Raw genomic sequence first — 18698 nt, forward strand, 5'->3', positions numbered from 1 at the left:
GAATGAGAGAGTGCAAGAGAAGAAGGAATGGAAGAGGATATTATAGGAATTTGCAAAGAAGTTTGAAAAGGGGGAGAGAGTCCCCTCAGACGGACACGGGGAGAGAGAGAGGAAAGGAAACAGGGAGGATGTGAGAAGAGGGAGGGAAGGAAAGAGGAAAAGAAAGATGAAGATGTGGGAAAGAGGACTGTAGGAGAAGAGGAAACAAATGTGAAGAAGACGGAAAGAATGATATAAAGAAATGAAAGGAGGGAGCAAAGAAAGATGGGAAACAATGAGGAAGTAAGAAAGGAGGGAAGGGTGGAAGGAGAGAGGAAAATGATGGGGCAGGGAAAGCAATAGGAAAGGAAAGAAGCAGTGGAGAAAGGAAAGGAAACAGGAAGGAAATGAGAAGAAGCTACAAGAGAGGAAGAACATGGAAAGAGAGGGACGATGGATCAAAGAGTAGAGGAAGGAGGAAGCAGGCAAAAAGACAAAGAAAAAAAAGAGAGTGAGGAGGAAGGAAATGTATTTTACCTGGAGAGAGGAAGATATAAAAATTGGACACAAGGAAGAGGAAAAGTAGAGAAAACAGAGAAGCAAGAGGGACAGGAGCGTCAGAGGTTTGATTTTAGAAGTTTTGCCTCGAATGAGCCCTCTAGTGAGGAAAATTGTGATGTACAAGCCTGGAAATGAAGCCAAATGAAGCTGAGAACCAATGAAATAAAATGCTGCTAGAACAGACTCCCTCAGTTTAAGATAAAAGCACATTTTTGGCACTTATAAATCCCTGAACCTTTTGATTACAGGTGTTGTTTTCTCATGTTTTTCTATTTCATTTACTTTTAAAAATTGACTTCATTGGAAAAAAAAAAAATATTTTGATGGATTTTCCTACAAATTATTACTCATCACTATATTATGAGTACTGTACAGTCAGTGTCAAATTTCACGGCAATACATCAAATGATAATTGTATGTTTGTAAACAACAAACGGTTGCGGGTAAAACAAAGTAAAAAGTAAATTGTATTCATACTGTATGACCCAAAATTGCAGATTTGTCTTCAACAATCTGCACGACACACACCCTTTTCTGAGAGTGCATTTGTTTACTGTAATGCTTTCCAGAAAGTTACACTGTGGATGAAGGTAAGATAGTAACTAACAGCTGAAACTGAAAAACTGTGTCATTTACATACAGTATACATTTCTTTTACAGATATAGGCCGGGAAAGCAGGAGACGATGAACGCAAGTGACACAAAGCCAAGCACAACTTTTGAAAACCAAAACACACAAAGAAATAATTAAGGATTAGAGTAATTTGATATCTTTTTAAGTAGTAGCCTGATATTCGTTTTTGGTGTTATTGTATAGACATGCAACATGATAGACCTATATTAACCACAACAGTAACTCGCTAAGTACAACCTTGTTCAGTGTGCTTTTTATGGAAGCCCATCTAGCAATGGACTTGCTGAATGTTGGCGCTGTCCACCAGTGGGGGGCGCTGTGATCCAGAAGCTAACCCTGAAGAGAGGCGGAACGTCGGCTATCGTCTGAGCGGCTCCCCTCCCAATAGACGATCTTCGGCCATGATGTTTCACTCGGACTTCTCAGCTAGCCACTGCAACGTGAGAAACTCGAGTAGCCCCTCGCTAGACCAAGGGAACTGCATGTGCCGGGACATTACAGGGGACGAGTAGGTATGAATTTATGTTTCTAAATTGAGAGCAAGGCTGTGTTTTATTGTTGGCACTGTGGGGTCATTCAAACACCCGATGGCAGTTGGTGTTGTGTTGGTTGTTGCTAAGCTAACGCTGTGTGGACAGTGCATCGAAAACAGGTAAGTTACGGAATCCAGTGCAGGGTAATAGGTAACTAGTTAGCTGTCAGGTCTCTTCTATTAAACTGTAAGGATGAATGGACAGTTTTCGAGAATACGTTGGTCAGTGTGGCTTGAGCTGACGCTATTATTGTCGATAATTAGAACAGACTTGTTAGTTAGCTAACATAAAGCTAAGCTCGTGTTCTGTAAGCACACACGTGTAATCGGACTGTTTTCTAGGACAGCCGTCACATTGACAACAGCGTTTCAGGACGCGGTACGACAACTGCAGAATTTAAGGAAAATGACAAACTACTGGCAACATCTGTAAATATAATGTACGCATGATGATCTGCTTTAGTAATACAGGCGTGCTAAGTCACCTCACTCACTCAGCTAGCTCACATAGCTGCGATTTCAATGATAAGCTTTATACGCAATATGAAATCACTCCGGATTTACTCAGACTGACTCTGCTTCTTTTGTGTAGTTTCAGTGTGAAAGCTGCTGCCTTATTGCCTCCTGTTAATCAGCTGAGGAAGATATGAGAACTCAACAGACACCACTATCTCCTTCAAGACCTGAGACCTTAGTGTGAGCCAAGTATGTGGTCTCTGGCAGAACTGAGGCTCGTATTTTATTCCCAGAGTTGTTGAGAAGAAGGAAGAGAAACGGCTTCTGGCTCCGTCTCCTTCAGCTAAGGTCCTGAAGACTCTGTGACTCGGCCTGGGTCCTATATCAAACTCTGAGTGTGACTGTTAGTTATAGTGGGAACCACTTTGCCTCAGGAAATAAACCCTTATGTGCCTGCCTGTCTGAGCCTCAGGTGAGGGCTTATAACCCTGCATCACTCGTGCTAACAGTGTCCAGCGACTCGTGTTCAAGCATTGCACTGCTGTCACTGCTTCTGTGGCCGCAGTTATGTTTACTGTTGGTCAGGATTTATCAAGAACTTGTAGTCAACCCACAGTGACCAACAGAAAATTTCCGGCTCCATTCAACTGGAGCTGACATCCCAAAAGTCATTCCTACAGGACCAGTCATTGAGAGGGGAGCTGCGAGGAGGAACAGGGGTCTTTTAGGCAAGAGAGCCCTCCTCCACCTCAGGCTTCGGTATCATCTCGACTGTTAATTCCCATCCTGCCTAACAATCTCCACCCAAGACCTCTGTCCCTATAATCAGCCCTTCAGAAATAACCACATCTTTGTTGGGCAGTGCCATGCCCACCAACCAGTCCTCCCCCTGGGGTGGTGGGAAGCTTCGGACTTCCTCCAATGCAAATAGTTCCAACACTACATCCTCCAATGCCAAGACAGTTGTGGCCACTAAAGTGCCTTTTAGTCCGACTTCTCCAGATCTATCCAGGAGAAAGGATCAGGCCAAACCTCTCTCCTCCAGTGTTGCCTCATCTGCTTCCCCCTTGAGGCAGACGACAGTGGCCCCATCTGTAGTTTCAGTCTGGGAGATTGAGGACGAAAATAAAACCAACAAACAGAGCCAAAACACCGCTGTGCCAGATGGGTCTCCAAACCTGCCACAACAACGCAATGTAATTCAAAGGCCAAACCAGGTACTGACAACAGGACTGACACAGGCTGACTGCATCCTCACGGAGACCGCTGCCCCTTCCTCCATCCCCAAGAAGGAATGCCAAACTGGGTTTAAAGTCCAACTGACTGGCACCATGCAGAAATGTATGTCACTGAAAAGCTCTCAACCTGGGAATGGTTTAGCAATGGACAGATTTCAGGCTGCCACAGGTGATGGGACATTTGGATCGGAGCCAATTTGTCATCAGGACCTATTCATCAACGGCCAGCCCTCTGGGCAGCAAATGAACAGGTTGATGGTGAGTATTGATGTTTCCCAATGTGGAGGGCACAGCAGGAAAGTGTAAATGGAGCATTTTACCACCAAAAAAATATCTTCACTGAACAAATTTGGATTCTCAACTCTTGAGGTTGATTTTTGAAGCTCCTGCAGTCCATTTAGGACTATGACTACCAACGAATACAGTGGAAAATAATGGTTTTATAAAGAGCTAAAAATGTCACTGTTACATTATTATTATTACACATGTGCCCTTGCTGCCTTCTCCACATCTGATCTTTCTTTGTTTTGTCTTCTTAGCTTGAAGCTGCAGATTGTTCCTCCTTGCCATCAGTGCCTCCTCTATGCCTTACTCTTTGTCAACATCAGGGGGCATCATTGGGAAAGGATGCCTCACGCCTTCACAGCACAAAAGCAGATATAAGAAGCACAAGAGAAACAACAACAACAACACAAACAACTACAAAGAGGAGCCATTCAGCTAAACTAACAAAATGCAATCAGACACAACATAACTGCACAACAATTAATGCTTTAAACAATCAGTTACTAGTGCGAGGTAGTCCTCCAGCCGTGGTGGTAGCTACTACAAACAGGAAACCCCAAACAACAGCATCGATAGACCCAAACAAACAGGCTTCAGAAGGTCAGTGTCCACTGGGAAGCACCTTGTCCACATGCAGAAAAAGCAGTCTTCCAGCAGAGAGTCCACTTCCAAATGGCCCCGTGCCAAGCGTGCTCAGTGCCAGTGTCAGTGCCAGTGAAGAGGAGCAGTCCACATCGCTGGATGCCATCACAGGTAATTAGGATGATTGGTTACATACTGTAGCTTGTCAAACGAAGCAATACTGAGCTTATGATCAGAGACCAAAGTAATAATAACTTCCTTAAGAAACTTTTGGCGTTAATGTTCATCTGTAGAGACAGAATGACATTGATTCGTGACAGTATGTTATTTTAGGACGCCTGCATGTCTCACTGTAGTTTTGTGAATATGCTCTTACAGTATGTTGATTGTAAATATTTTAACATTAGCTCAGGCTTAATGTTTTGCATGATTTAGATGTTTTTTGGCTTGGTTAAAGAAGGAAAGATCTAGAAAAAACCCTGTAATTTATGCAATTAGTTTCTATCTCTGCAGCACAGATGCTTCAGCAGAGCTACAGTTTTTAGCTTTAAACAAGGTGTGGCTGTGAGTAATAGGAACCTACCTGAAGAAACTATTTTCTATCAAAGTTAAAACAGCTTTGGTTATTTCAAGGACTGGACGATCTGCAAAAATATTTACATATTATTTTGACAGCTATTGCAATTGTGATATGAGTCAGTGATTTCACTTTTTAATTTTTTTTCCTCTGTGCACTTCTCAGTGGTTTGAAGTGGGCGGGGTTCAGTTGGGAAAATGATGATGTCACATACTTCCATGCACCTATTAGGATTTAGCTCAATTTGAATTTGACTCTGACTGTTTGTGGGTTGTTTGGTTTCTGTCATTTAAATCGGATCATACCCCTCCTGCACCGTCGTGATGAAGCAGCTTAACTATTTTTTTGAGTGTTAAATTAACCAGCAATGGACCGTAGCAAACACTGGATGTGTGACTGTTCTTTCCCACGTAGACATGGCCACCTGTGCTGCAGGAGCCTCGGTGGGCTCTGTGACCACTCGGATCTCCACAATCCACCTAACCAGGCAGGAAGAACCTTCCCCCATGTCATCTTCATCTTCATTCTCTTCCTCGCCCTCACCAACAGAGGAGTGTCTGGCTGGAGAGACTCAGCTGTCTGTGTGAGCACCTGCTAATTGCTTCTCTGCAGTTCTGTTTGGTTTTCACCCTTAGAAACCTCACTCTGAATATTTGGCTGTGTTTTCATTGTTTCCAGCCAGGAATGTGTTATGCAGGTGGATGGAGTGGAGGAGGAGCTGCCTGATGAGCTGGAAAATGCCTGTAGTGACGACGGTATGATGTTAAAATACGCTCACAGACACTCAGACTTAAAATGTCATGACACACGAGCTGCCTTAAGTCAGCTGGCAGTTTGCTCCATTGGTGTTGCAAACCGTTGACTTTAGCTGTGCTCTATTGTTTTCAGATGATTCAGACTGTTCATCCTCATCCACAGCATCTATCGCTCTCCTTTCTGGGTAAGACTGTAACCACAAACACACACACAATCATACAAATCTCCTACTTTCTATATGAATTTCTGGACTATATCAACAAGTGTCTTTTGAAGCCCACTGTAGTGCCACTACTGCTATACAAATATTTGGTGTTCAGATAGAACAAAATGAATCAATACTAAAAAATGTTGACGATGTGTAATACTTTAAAACAATTTCTGTCCATTAAACAGACCGATATTTCCTTTTAAGCTCATTTATGAGCCTGAAAAGACAAGTGCAGACTTGTTTTTCTCAACCTGAACAACTTACAGTCCAGTTCAAAATGCCGGTGTCCTCTCCTTGGACCGCCCAACATCCAAGGCTGGTTTCTAATTGGTCTCCTAAAATGGCATAAACCATATATCCATCAGATCCTGTGGACTTTTTGTCTCTCTCTCTCATTCTCTCTCGATGCATTGTGAAAAGGGGCTGAAAGCAGCAGAGCGTGGTGGAATGGTCTGCTGCATTGTGTATCATATTGTTCCCCACTGTGATGGCCTCAACAGTAGAACTCCCTACCAAAGACTCGGAGCTGATTCTTTGCTAAAACAGCCTGGATAGGGACCGCTATTGTCACCTTTTTTTCCCACAAACAGCTGATTTGTTTATGTGTTCATTTACATACACCCCCACCCTTTCCTGAAAGCTATAGCTCCTGTATGTATGGTATAGTGTTAAGTTATCCTAGTGTAGCTGTAATGCCATCGTATACCTGTCTGTGGAGGAGTTTTATTTAAGAGAAAACATTTGGAAGAGGATAGTACCAGCCCCTGTACCTTCATCCATCTGTGTATCATCGCTCCTTCCTTTCTATATGACTGTCATGTGAGTGGGTTTTTTATTTTTTTCATGTATAAATTCTAATTTTTATTCCTCTTACGTGATCAGTGGTGTTATGTTGGAAAATTAGCTCAGAAATCTGCTAATGTTGGATTTGCAACTGCCTGTTTGAAAGAACCTTTTATGGCTGTGTAGACGGACATGTCACTGATACAACTGCCTCTCATCTTGCTACAGCACGAGTTTTTTTTTTTTTTAAGTTATTTCTGTTTTCTGGGCTTTGCAGCATGATTCCTGGCATGAAATACAGAACTTGATCTTCTCCTGGGAGTATTAGAAATTTGAATTCGGGGACATTTATTTCTAGGTAGATCAGAATGTTCTTCCATAAAGTGTCCTTCATTTGTCTCAGCTGTCAGTGTCAAAATGCACTTGAACTCTCTGTGTGATGTCTCTAACCCCAAATCCTCACGAGCGTCATGTTACGAGCACATAGCGCAAATGATCATCCATCCCGTCCACAGTCGACTTGTGTTAACCAGAGTGGTGACTGGATGCCAGCTTCCGTTAGTTAGAATGAACGTAACTCTAGCTGCATTACTCTTTCATTTTGTTGTGAGAGAACAATTTGCTCCTTTAATAGTAATAAGCTAAGCAGAGTTGTGGTGCTGACAGGGCAGGCACCAGACAATCTTCAGCAGAAACAAATGTTCAACAATCATTGCGGTTCTCAATCATCGTGAGCTGGGATGGCTAAAAAAGCTTTCATTCATATATATATATATATGTATATATATACGTGTATATATACACGTGTATATATATACGTGTATATATATATATATACATATATATATATACATATATATATGAGAAAGCTTTCATGTGTTTGAATGTACACTAATTATTATTGTGTTTTCTTCTCTATCTCTCAGTATTGAGGAGCCGATGTCATTGGGGGCAGAGGATGATCGAGAGGAAAGACCAGCTTTGGTCCCCAGTTTGTTCCCTCTCATCCCTCCAACCCTCTACTTCAGCACGGCCAATGAGAAAGGTCAGGACACACACGTCTGTTGTAAAACTGACAGTGGCTACAACAGTAGTTAACTGAGGCGTAGAGGGTTAACCTGCCAGTTTTCAGCCTATTGCGATCATTTAAAGGATGTGTCGTTAGAAGTCAACAACCCCAAGCTGACACAAAACTGAGCCTGACCCCAAAACTGATTAACAGAATGTCTGTTACTGAAGCTGTTATTCAGCTAGAACCACACAACCTCTGTTCTTCTGACTGTACAGAGGTGCTCCTGAGTTTTCAGTGATCGTGATTAAGTTGTTGTTTGCTAAATGCACATGGCAAAAAATTAAGAGTGTTTGTCTTACTTTATTTAGACCAGTTTAAATGTGATTGGCCTTTTATTGAACTAATTATTTTTATTATTTAACGGTTTACATTGTATACCAACATGCTAATTATTTACAGTAGGTGCTGTGCACTACCTCAGTTTTTGCATTATGCCTGCAGTCTGTGTATGCATAATAGGTATTACCAAAAAATACAGTTATGTATGATGTACGTATGGCTTTTGTGTTGCGTGGTTTGCAGTGGAACTGCTGCCTGCAGAACAAAGACGACTGTTAAAATGGAAGATGAGCACCGTCACGCCAAATGTTGTGAAGCACACCATCGCCAGGTCACACTTCAAGGTCACCAAGAGTAAGTCATCACGTGTTTGTTGGTGAGAGAGGCTGCGAAGATACATTTTTATCTGCAACACATAATTCAGAAGCAGATGCTAAACATCAAGCTGGGTTAAATCATTGAGGTTCAGCAGCGACAGTACTCACAGTGTTTAGAGGTATCGGCATTTGAACATCTGACTGTCCCTGCTTACCTTTCTATTTACAATTTTGTGTGATTCATGTTAAATCAATTACATACAACACTGGGGCTCACAAAGTGAATGTCTCTATATATATAAAAATGTGGGCAACAAAAATTATTTTGATAAGTAATGTCACTGTAGACACACATCGTTTCAGTATAAGCAGAACATGCACAGGCTGAAATGTGAATGAGCTGTAAAAGATGTCCTGAATAATCAAAATCTGTCTGCTCTGTTGTTCGTGTAGAAAGCCATGACTGGCTGGGCTGCTGGGGACACCACATGAAGTCTCCTGGCTTCAAGGCCCTCGGAGAGCACCAGAAAGTGAGGAACTGTAGTAAAAGAAGGTGAAATTATCAACTGACCTATTGTGCAGAACTTAACTTGGCCGTTTTTGCTTCTTTTATTGTAGTTGAACCACTTCCCGGGAACATTTCAGATTGGCAGAAAGGACCGGCTGTGGAGGAATCTGTCTAAGATGCAGGTTCGCTTTGGCAAACAGGAGTTCAGCTTTTTCCCCCGGACCTTCATCCTTCCTCAGGACATCAAGCTGCTCCGCAAGGCCTGGGAGGACAGTGGCTCCAGGCAAAAATGGATCATCAAACCTGTATGTTACAAAAGTAGATAATTATTTTGTCAGTTTACTACTCAAATATATACATATAAATATAAAATATGCTGAAGTTTAAAGCAGCATAAGTTTTGTTTTCATCAGTCTACTTTGTTTGTTACATTGTCTCTTCCTCCTCTCCTCTCAATCAGCCTGCATCAGCCAGAGGAATAGGAATCCAGGTCATCCACAAATGGAGCCAGATGCCCCGCAAGAGACCACTACTGGTCCAGAAGTAAGCAGCCCAGAGTAGACTGCTAATGGTTTCAAAGTTAATAGCCCAGAGATCTTTTCCCAGTATTTGACACTACATTATCCCTTCATAGAGGTGTCAGGATTTTCTAAATCCACAATTCAGTTCGACTTTTGATCTTAAGGTCATGGTTCAGTTTTTGAATTAAATACCAAGTGTGATAAACCACCATGTTTGTTGTTTTATTGGAACCACACTAAGGCTAGATGGTCACGTTTAGATATTTTATTAACGTAATATCCTGTATTGTAATATTGTATAGTGCACGGTAGTGTAGTGTTATCATAATGGTATACATAACTCGCTAATTCTGTTTTTAATGTCATTGATGGGAATTGAAAGCTAATTTCTATCAATTTTGAATCAGAATCATGACGTCATATTAAAGATCAAACACTGACATTGTGTTTTGCAGGTACCTTCACAAGCCCTACCTCATCAGTGGGAACAAGTTCGACCTGCGGATCTACGTCTATGTGACAGCCTACGACCCGCTCAGAATCTACATCTTCTCTGATGGACTGGTTCGATTCGCCAGCTGCAAGTCAGTTTTCATCTCATCCTTCACAGTGACGGCGCCAATTACTGTAGATTATTTAATATAAAATGGAACATAAATGATCACCAGGGTCTGAAGTCTGTCAGTTAAGCAGGACAAAGTCAGATGATCTTGTAAAATCCAGCCGTCAGAGCTGATTATTGTGGTCATATTTGATTAAATTCTACATGTGTGTTTCTTCTCTGTAGGTATTCATCTTCCATGAAGACTCTGAGTAACAAGTTCATGCACCTGACCAACTACAGTGTCAACAAGAAAAATTCTGAATACCAGACGAACAGCGATGATAAGGCCTGCCAGGGACACAAATGGTAACAGAATGAGGAAAGAAAGAAGCTTTATGTTTGGATCAAGGAAGGGAGGGACGGTGTGTATCAGAAGAGGCCAAAGCAGGGAATGAAGGAGGAAGAGGAAGTCTAGAAGTAATGTGTGCGTGACAGGTGGGGAGGGAGGATTAAGGGCACAGCCTGACTGAATGCAGCCTTCACTGGCACAGGATGAGACTGGGAGTGAGAGACGAAGGAAGGGATTAATGAATAATTATTGGCTTGTGTTTATTTGTCTCTTTCCAAATAATAAATAAACAATAATTGTTCCTCCAAATCAGGTTCTTCTCCCACATAAAAGTGAAGCCTCAATCTGCAACACATCTTTGCTACAATTATATGCATGTGTTCCCCAGCTCCAACAGAACCTGTGTGTGTGTGTGTGTGTGTGTGTGTGTGTGTGTTTTCAGGGCTTTGAAGGCATTGTGGCAGTATCTTGGCTCTCGGGGAGTCAACACCACTCTGATCTGGGAGAAGATTAAAGACATTGTGATCAAAACCGTCATTGCGTAAGTTTGCCCATTTAGTCATTCATTGGCAGCAGAACAGCAGGGCAATTAATGTTTTCCACAATTTCTGTTCTGTTTTATCACTTATTAGGAAAGTTTTAGTGTGGTTTTTTTTTTTTTTTGTAGCTTTTACATGACAACCTAATGTCACTTTGTTCTACTGTTTTAATATAATGTGAAAGACAGTCTTCAAAACTAGTTTAGTGAAGGTTCATTTGTTATTCCAGCACACAGGGTTGGAAGTTGTAGTTCCGTTATGCTACACAAGAAAAATGAGATGGAGTGAATGCTTCATATTTCCCCAAACTGCTTTCCACAGCCTTAACAGGAAGTTTGTGTTTACAGCAGAGCAACTCTGTGTGAAGCTCTGTGGATTCACAGTCTGTTCAGATAAAAGTCTGCAGTCAGTGTGGTCTCCACTGGGGAAAATTGAATAATTTCGTATGTTGAGCCTTTAATAAATGTCAGGATTCGTTGAGTGTGTGTGTTTTTGACACAACCCTCATGAACAAATGTCAGAGGAATTTTTTATTCTGGGTGTTGAGTAGAAGGTAGTGGTGAGGGAGGAGTGTACATGACACGCAGGAGCTGTCGTGGTGAAAGACGCAATGATAATAATGAATCTCAAATGAACTCTAATCTTCCTCCTATGTGTTGGGTATCAGTTCAGAGCCGTATGTCAACAGTCTGCTGAAGATGAACGTTCGCACACCTCACAGCTGCCACGAGCTGTTCGGCTTTGACATCATGCTGGATGAGAACCTCAAACCGTGGATCCTGGAGGTCAACATATCACCAAGGTAACACACACACACATACACACCACATAAAAAATGGAAGGTTTCCAAAGGCATCTTGTAACTTTTGTGCTTCTGGTCCAGCCTCCATTCCAACACACCGCTGGATGTTTCCATTAAAGGTCAGATGATCAGAGACCTCTTGAACCTGGCTGGCTTCCGTATTCCACAAAAAGATGTGGTTGCTCCGTGCAGCAGCACCTCCAGCTCCACCAGCAGGTAAGGAGGAGGTAGTACACCTTGCTGGAGGGGTGGGGAACCTTCTTTCTGGAAAATTTTTACAACATCCTTGAAGGATCAGTGGCGGCACAGAGAGTTTTTCATGTCACAATGTCACACATGCGTTGGGGGGGTCCACTGGTGATTGAGCAGCACTTAAGAAGCGTATGCGATGAGGAGGAGGGGGCCAACAATTGTATCAGGGTGGCCTTGGCCCCCCTGCCCCAATCTTAGCAGTGCTCCTGGTCATACTAAATTATTGAGCACATATGTCTCACTATGATGGCTGGAACTGCTTCTGTTTGCTGAGCCCTCTGGTTTGAGATGGTAGTCATGATGACGATGATGATGATGCTACTCAGCTGGTTTTCCAGGTTTGGGTCAGTCAGTCTTGAACTGAATCTTTGCCAAGAGTCAATTTTTTGAGCTTTGCAGCTCAATGATTTCATGTTGTAGCTTGTCAGACACATCAGCTGGTTCCACATTAAACAGCAGCTCTGTTAAATTTCTTTTCTTGACTTTTCACGTACTGAAACCTCTCACCAGATGCCTGAAGGAGTTTTCACACTCAGCAGCAGATTCACATGTCATAGCAGCTTTTGTTCTCTCAGAGCAGGAAATGCAAAGTGTTTCGTCTTTCCAGCTGCTGCAGCTTTAATTTCACTTCAGATGAGTTCACATTTGAAAGCAGAGAGCTGAGAAGCTGCTGGAGCTTGAGGTTCAGCTCAGAGAGGTTCTTGGTAATGTCCACCATGAAGGCCAAATCACACAGTCTTTCTGTCACTGAGTTTCCACGTCAGGTTTTTCTTCATCTCTATGAATTATTCCAACAAACTCACACTTTGGAGCAATTTTACTTTGTCTGCTGCTCCATGGCAGCAACAAGGCTCTCCTTCACAAATTCTTCTTCTCAAGTTTTGACCTTCTCACCACAAAACTCGCCTGCATAACACTGTCTCTGTCATCATGTGGTCTTGTGAAAGCTGCTTGTTGGGCATCCAATTTAACATGTTTCAAGCTGTAATGTCTCCAGAGATTGGCCTTTTTCATCGCTAACAGTGTGTCCTGACTGAGACACATTGGCTTGACTTTTACTTCAACAGAAAAATTAGAATTTGTGATGTCTCTTGGAAAGTGCAACACACCATATTTATGTTTTGCTGACAGGCACCATGATGCATTGACATGATATCAGTTGCATTCAAAAACATGTTAGCCTACTATTTTATGTTATTTTCTTCATCACTGAATAAAAGTAATTGCTCTTTTGTATTTATAAATTGCCTCGCGGGCTGGGTCGAACAGACTGGAGGTTTCCCACCCCTGCCTTGCAGGGTCCCATCTAACTCAAACTACAGCCTCAGAAAAGGCCTTATAGTTGAATCAACATGTGTGTGTGTGTCTGTATGTAGTCTGTGTGGTGGGAACAGGGAGAGGACGAAGCCAGATCTGTCTGCTGATGAGAAGGTGAAACGAGCCTTTTACCTCACCCAGCGCTACGCTGACCAGGTAAATGACACAAACACACAAACAATGCATTTTCAGAAACAGCCCTCACAGATGCTGTTATTCTGGGTCTGTGTTTATGTGTTACCAGGGATGGTGTGGATGCGGGCTGTGCCAAGTACCTGTTTAACTATTTGAAATAAAACCAGAGTACAACATGCAGCTTTGTCTCTTCCCCCCTGTCTCTGTCAGGACTTCCTCTCTACAGTGCTGGATGTCTTGACACCGGAAGACGTTCGTGTGCTAGTGGAGAGCGAAGATGAGCTGAATCGTCTGGGACAGTTTGAGCGAGTTTTCCCATCACCGTCATCGTCTCGCTACCTACGCTTCTTCGAATGTCCCAGATACCCCAATGTCCTGCTGGACCAGTGGGAGCAGAAGCACTGGAACAACAGGACAAAAGGTATATGTGCTCTTCAGTGCACTGCATTGGCACAATAATGATGATCTTGCTCTCAGTGGTTTTGATTTTATTTCAGATTTGTAGTGCTTTTTCAGACCCTCATCTGCTAATCTAAAATTACTTTGAGGGTGTGCTGCACGTTTTAAACCCTTAAGTGTTGACAGCTATGCTCAGAAACCTTCAGCTTCTCCATCTGAACAGAGAATGAGGTTATTTCCATGTCATAACTGACGGAGAAACACAGGCGCTCCTCACCTCTTTTTATTTTAAGGAACAAATTGCACAGAAGGTCGATGAAACACTGACACTTCTGATGTGAAATGTCTGTCTCATGTGCAGGTATCAGTCTGCTGACAACTCTCTGTCAGAAAGGAGTCCATCTGGGAACGAATGACCCCGCTCACACGGTGAGGAACTGTGGAAAGACTGCGTTAAGTTGTATGAATGAATGATGAGTGTGATGGTTTTTGAGAAAAATAAGTGGTTTGATTTGAGATGTTGAACTGTTCTGTTTTTCTCTCTGTTTGTGTCTTTTTCTCTCTGCAGTGGTCCAAGTGTAGCTACATCTCAAAGTTTGAACCCCACAGACAAGACCTCATCAGCCCATCCAGATCCAGGTACACACACACACGACATAAAAGTCAAGGGTCAAGAAATAACAGATATTGGTCCGTACAAGGGTTGATCCAATGCAGGACAGCTACGTGCTTTATGTTTGTATGGGATTATCCTTGTATGAGTAAAATTAGGTGAATAAAACAAACGACTGTGTTCAACTCAGTAATTTAACACATAACAAAATGCACAGAACATGATTAAAGGATTACTTGGGTGCATGTTTGATTATCCTATCATATACATAAAGACCTTCATCGTAGTGTCTATTGTACAAATACCTGCTGAGTTTAGATGATAAAGTCTGAAGTTCTTCATTGTGGGTTAGGATTATTACACACTGCACAGTAAACCACCCCCCTGCCACCCTCTCCTGTCTTATTCTCCAGGGTGGTGGTCAGCCATCAGCACCGCTCCCACCCCGACAATGACGACGGTTCAGACAGGGAGGTTGCTTCGGTCTCCAGCCTGCCTGTTTCACCAAGTCCTGGATCTAGTGTCACCAGCAGTGCCTGTGCAAGCCCTCAGCCCAGCCTCTCCCAGAGCCTGCTTCCACAACAGTTTGCCTCACTCTGAGACTGAGTTTGCTAGTGTCAGAGTGCACCCAGTACCCAGAAGAGACGCAAAGCTCAGGGTCTAGGACGTAGCCCCAACCTCTCCTCTAAAACCCTTCTTGTGATCGTTCATGTCTAAATGGATGAGTACTGTACTTAGAACTGTAAGCTTGAAGCCCAGTCTTAACAAACACTGTAGAGGGGGGAGGATTTTGCTTAACAGAGTTGTAGTCAGCTAAGGAAGTATTACAGTAAATGCTATATACTGAGGAGATATATATATATATATATATATATATATATGATATAGGATATATATATACTGGTAATTTAGCAAGAAATGGAGGATTTTTTTTGAATGTTAGCTATTCCAGTGCTAAAAACCGGCAGTCAGTTCATGGAGGCTGACCTTTCTGGTCTTGAGATAAACATCCATTACTGCACCATCAGTGAAAATATAACACTTCAATGACCAATGCCAGTGCTTTCTATGTTTTAATATACACCAACTTTAGTTCAAATGTATTCTTAGTTTAGCATTAATTGATTTCCGTTCATTTCTTTGCGATATGAAAACTATCCTCCAGAGACTTGAAACATGCTGATAATACATTATCCACCAGACTGAGCTTTATGTCTGCTTAATTTGTCAAATTCACATTATAATATAGCAGTGCAGTGCAGACTTTACAAATCAGCTTAACCAGGCAATGATGACAACAAGAGAAGTCGACATGTCAGGTGTAATATTATTTCCAGCACTGTCTCATGACCATTATTAGCATGTGAACGTGCTCGTTAAGGCTGTGCACAGACATGTATTAGTACTGCATGAAAAAGCTTTGAAGCAGACACGACATTCATGTCAGTAAGACCACTGCGCTGACACAGTCTAGCAATTTACAGTTCATCAAAAGAAATGAATCTATGTCAGCTTTGCTTTAGTGCAGTGTCATCCAGCAAGCCAGTACGTCGGCCAATCAAGTACGAGTTTGCTACACACCTGGTAGACAGTTAATAACAAGAACTGTGTTACTATGCTGTTTACCCGCGATTGTCCTGACAGAATGAAACAAACTCTTCAGAGTTGTTTCAGAAGTATTATCATCCACTGGGCAGTGTCAGACTTTGGATGAGCCTTAAAAGAAGTATTACTCAAACTGAGTGTTGCTTGTCTTCTCACTGACACCTGTCGTCTCAGCGCCTGGCAAACGGAGAACCTTGTTTTTTTTTTTAATGCTGTGCCATTTGCAGTGAATGCGTGCTGAGAACGAGGCCCTCGGATCACATCTGTCTCCACGCACTGGTCCTCACTGTTCTTTAGTACTAAACTTAAACTGTGAACAAAAACCATGCTGGGCTTCCTCACAACCTTCACTACAAAGCAGCGTTAGCGCAGGCTGTTGGTTTGTGTGTTTTATCAACGCACATTAGCAAGAATAAAAGTGCAAAGCCAGCACGACCTGAGGCCCAGAGCTGTGGTGATAAACAGCGACTTTCACTTCACTTCACCAGCGTCTTGAATCTAAGACTGTTGTTGGTTTGGAGTTAAGAGTTTGAGCTACTGATTGCACATGTGTTACATTCCTAACCTCATGGACTCCAACTTGTGTGTTTGTGTGGAAATAGAAAGGCGTAGAAAAAGAGACTCTGAGTAGACAAAGAGGAACGGCGAGTTGATGAGGAGCACTGCAGAAAAAGAGTCACCTGAGCTCGTCAGACCTGGTGTGGTGTGTGGAGATCTCTGCAGCTTATTACACGCACATCTTAAATGTGTCAGAAGCTTTTATTTTCACTGGCTGATGGTGAAACTTACAGTTTGCGAAAGATACTTGAAGGTGAAACTTTGATCATCCAGGTTGACAGAAAGGTTAGTAGAAAGCAACAGAAGTTTCTGTTACCAACAACATAAATAGGCTTTTTCTCATTTTTCTCCGTGACAATAGACAGATGGTCGTATGCAGAATTTCCTGAAAGCTGCAGAATGCAAGTCAACCCTGCAGACCTCGTTCATTAACACTGTGAGCTGAGCACTTCTAAACTAAGTGCTGGTCTGGTGTTCAGTGTTTGCTGTTTGAGAGGAGCCACTTTAACATTTCTTATCTATCCTCAGGAGAACAAAAAAAAATCTTATTTCAGACATATACATCTACTGTGAGGAGACAGTCAGAGAGGGAACGTCAAACTACTTGAAGGTGAAAATGTTCAGGTCCACTTTCTCTTAAAGCCGACAGCTGCTGCAACAGACTGACCAGCTGTAAGAGGAGAAAGCAGTCGCTGTCATCATGACTTCCTGTTTTCTGTTCTGCTTCACATTACTTAAGAAGTCATTTTCTTTCATTCCTGCTGGGAGAAGTGTCAGTAAAAAGTGAGGACGCTAACTTGTTTACAAATGAGTTTAATTATGCAATTTACTAACAGATGCCAAACTGCTGTGCAGTGTCAGTATGTAGCAGACGTGTACTACGCTGTTATTAACATTTACTAGACTTGTAGTCGAAGGAGATACAAGAATATAAATGGAGTAAAATGATGATTTTGACAGATCGTTGCATTTAGAATGTGGTGCAGAAGCACAAAGTGACTCGAGTGGCTTCCCTGTTTGTCAAGTAGGGTGCAACCTGTGATCATTTGGTTTTTGAATAACTTTCTCGTTAGTTTGTGTGATAATTGATTAACAGTTTATCTAATTTTACTTAATAGAAGAAATAGTAGCCATCACTATCTCCCAGAGCCCAATGCGATGCTTTCAGAATTCCTCCTTTGTCCCCTTATCAGAGATACACAATGATATAAAACCAGAGAAAAACCTCAACTATGAGAAGCTGGTTCCAGTGAACGTTTAACATTTCTGCTTCAAAAAATGACTTAAACAATTAGCTGATCACCAAACAACAGAACAGGAAAAGAACCAGCTATCCGTCTCGTTAAAAGTTTGAAAAGGTGAAACATGTTGAAAATAATGAAACGGCAACCAGTGAGAGACGAGGGGAAGACGAGTCTGCATGTACACGTTTTTCCTCCTGTCAGTTGTTTCTCATCTCTGCCTGTTGTGAAACACCTACAGCAGCATCTTCAGTTCAGCTGACTCGTCCTCATCAGAAATGGGCCTCACGCAGTATTGGCCTCTCACATCCACCATAAAGCACACACATGCATGCACATTACAGGTGGTTTTATAGGCTAAACGAGCTAAACCACACGAAACCACCATTCAACACAGCTTATCGTCCATTAAGCTGCTCTTAAATAATGACTCTGAGGGGTTTCAGGGACCCTCGAGGCATGAGAACATTTAGGCTCTAAGTGACCGTGTTAATGTTCAGTAAGTAAAGTAATTCTGGAGTGTCAGTGTTTTCATTCGACAGAAGTTACAGTCTGCTCTGACGCATTTAACAGAGTCCACTTTACACTACAGCCACGCCACTGTCATGGTTACTGGCTGCGTTTTAGAGTTGAGATATATTACAACTTAAATAATGACGCCATGTTTGAAGTTGTTTTTAACTTAACAGAAATATTCTAAGTGGAAATGATGTTTTACTAACTCACAAATGTAAAATGATCACGTTAAAGGGCTGTAAGAGTGCTCAGGATGACATTTCAAAATAAAAGTTATTTGTGGTACAAGTGTCATGATTGGGTCTTCATCGATTAACCAATTTATCCAGTTTCACAGTGTTTTTTGAAAACTAGGTCTTCCTTATTTACTAATATATGTGTATATATATATATGTATATATGTATATACACACACACACACACACACATATATATTTATTTTATTTTATTTTTCTTTCTGTAGGCCTACTTTAAATCTATGAGCTTTGATTGTCTGCTACAGAGATGCCAGACACAATACAAGACTGATATTACAAG

General features: G+C 42.0%; 1 protein-coding gene across 3 annotated transcripts; it reads left to right on the top strand.

Annotated features, from left to right (window-relative positions):
• The first annotated feature begins 1563 nt into the window (after window positions 1-1563).
• Window positions 1564-18438, top strand: ttll4 (tubulin tyrosine ligase-like family, member 4). Of its 3 annotated transcripts, none has more exons than XM_076746856.1 (21): window positions 1564-1682; window positions 2299-3658; window positions 3940-4438; window positions 5259-5427; window positions 5523-5599; window positions 5733-5784; window positions 7521-7639; window positions 8189-8299; window positions 8716-8792; window positions 8881-9075; window positions 9231-9313; window positions 9747-9875; window positions 10079-10201; window positions 10627-10725; window positions 11391-11525; window positions 11607-11741; window positions 13154-13250; window positions 13440-13650; window positions 13990-14057; window positions 14197-14267; window positions 14655-18438. In XM_076746856.1, exons 2-21 carry the CDS (start codon window positions 3029-3031, stop codon window positions 14839-14841), a joined length of 3267 nt encoding a protein of 1088 aa, XP_076602971.1. In that variant the 5' UTR covers window positions 1564-1682; window positions 2299-3028; the 3' UTR covers window positions 14842-18438. The 3 variants fall into 3 exon arrangements, with proteins under 3 accessions (XP_076602971.1, XP_076602972.1, XP_076602970.1); XM_076746857.1 differs by having other exon boundaries at window positions 1577-1686; window positions 2305-3658; XM_076746855.1 differs by having other exon boundaries at window positions 1587-1686.
• Window positions 18439-18698: the final 260 nt, after the last annotated feature.

This window comes from Chaetodon auriga, chromosome 13 (assembly GCF_051107435.1).
Source record: "Chaetodon auriga isolate fChaAug3 chromosome 13, fChaAug3.hap1, whole genome shotgun sequence".
Taxonomy (NCBI): domain Eukaryota; kingdom Metazoa; phylum Chordata; class Actinopteri; order Chaetodontiformes; family Chaetodontidae; genus Chaetodon; species Chaetodon auriga.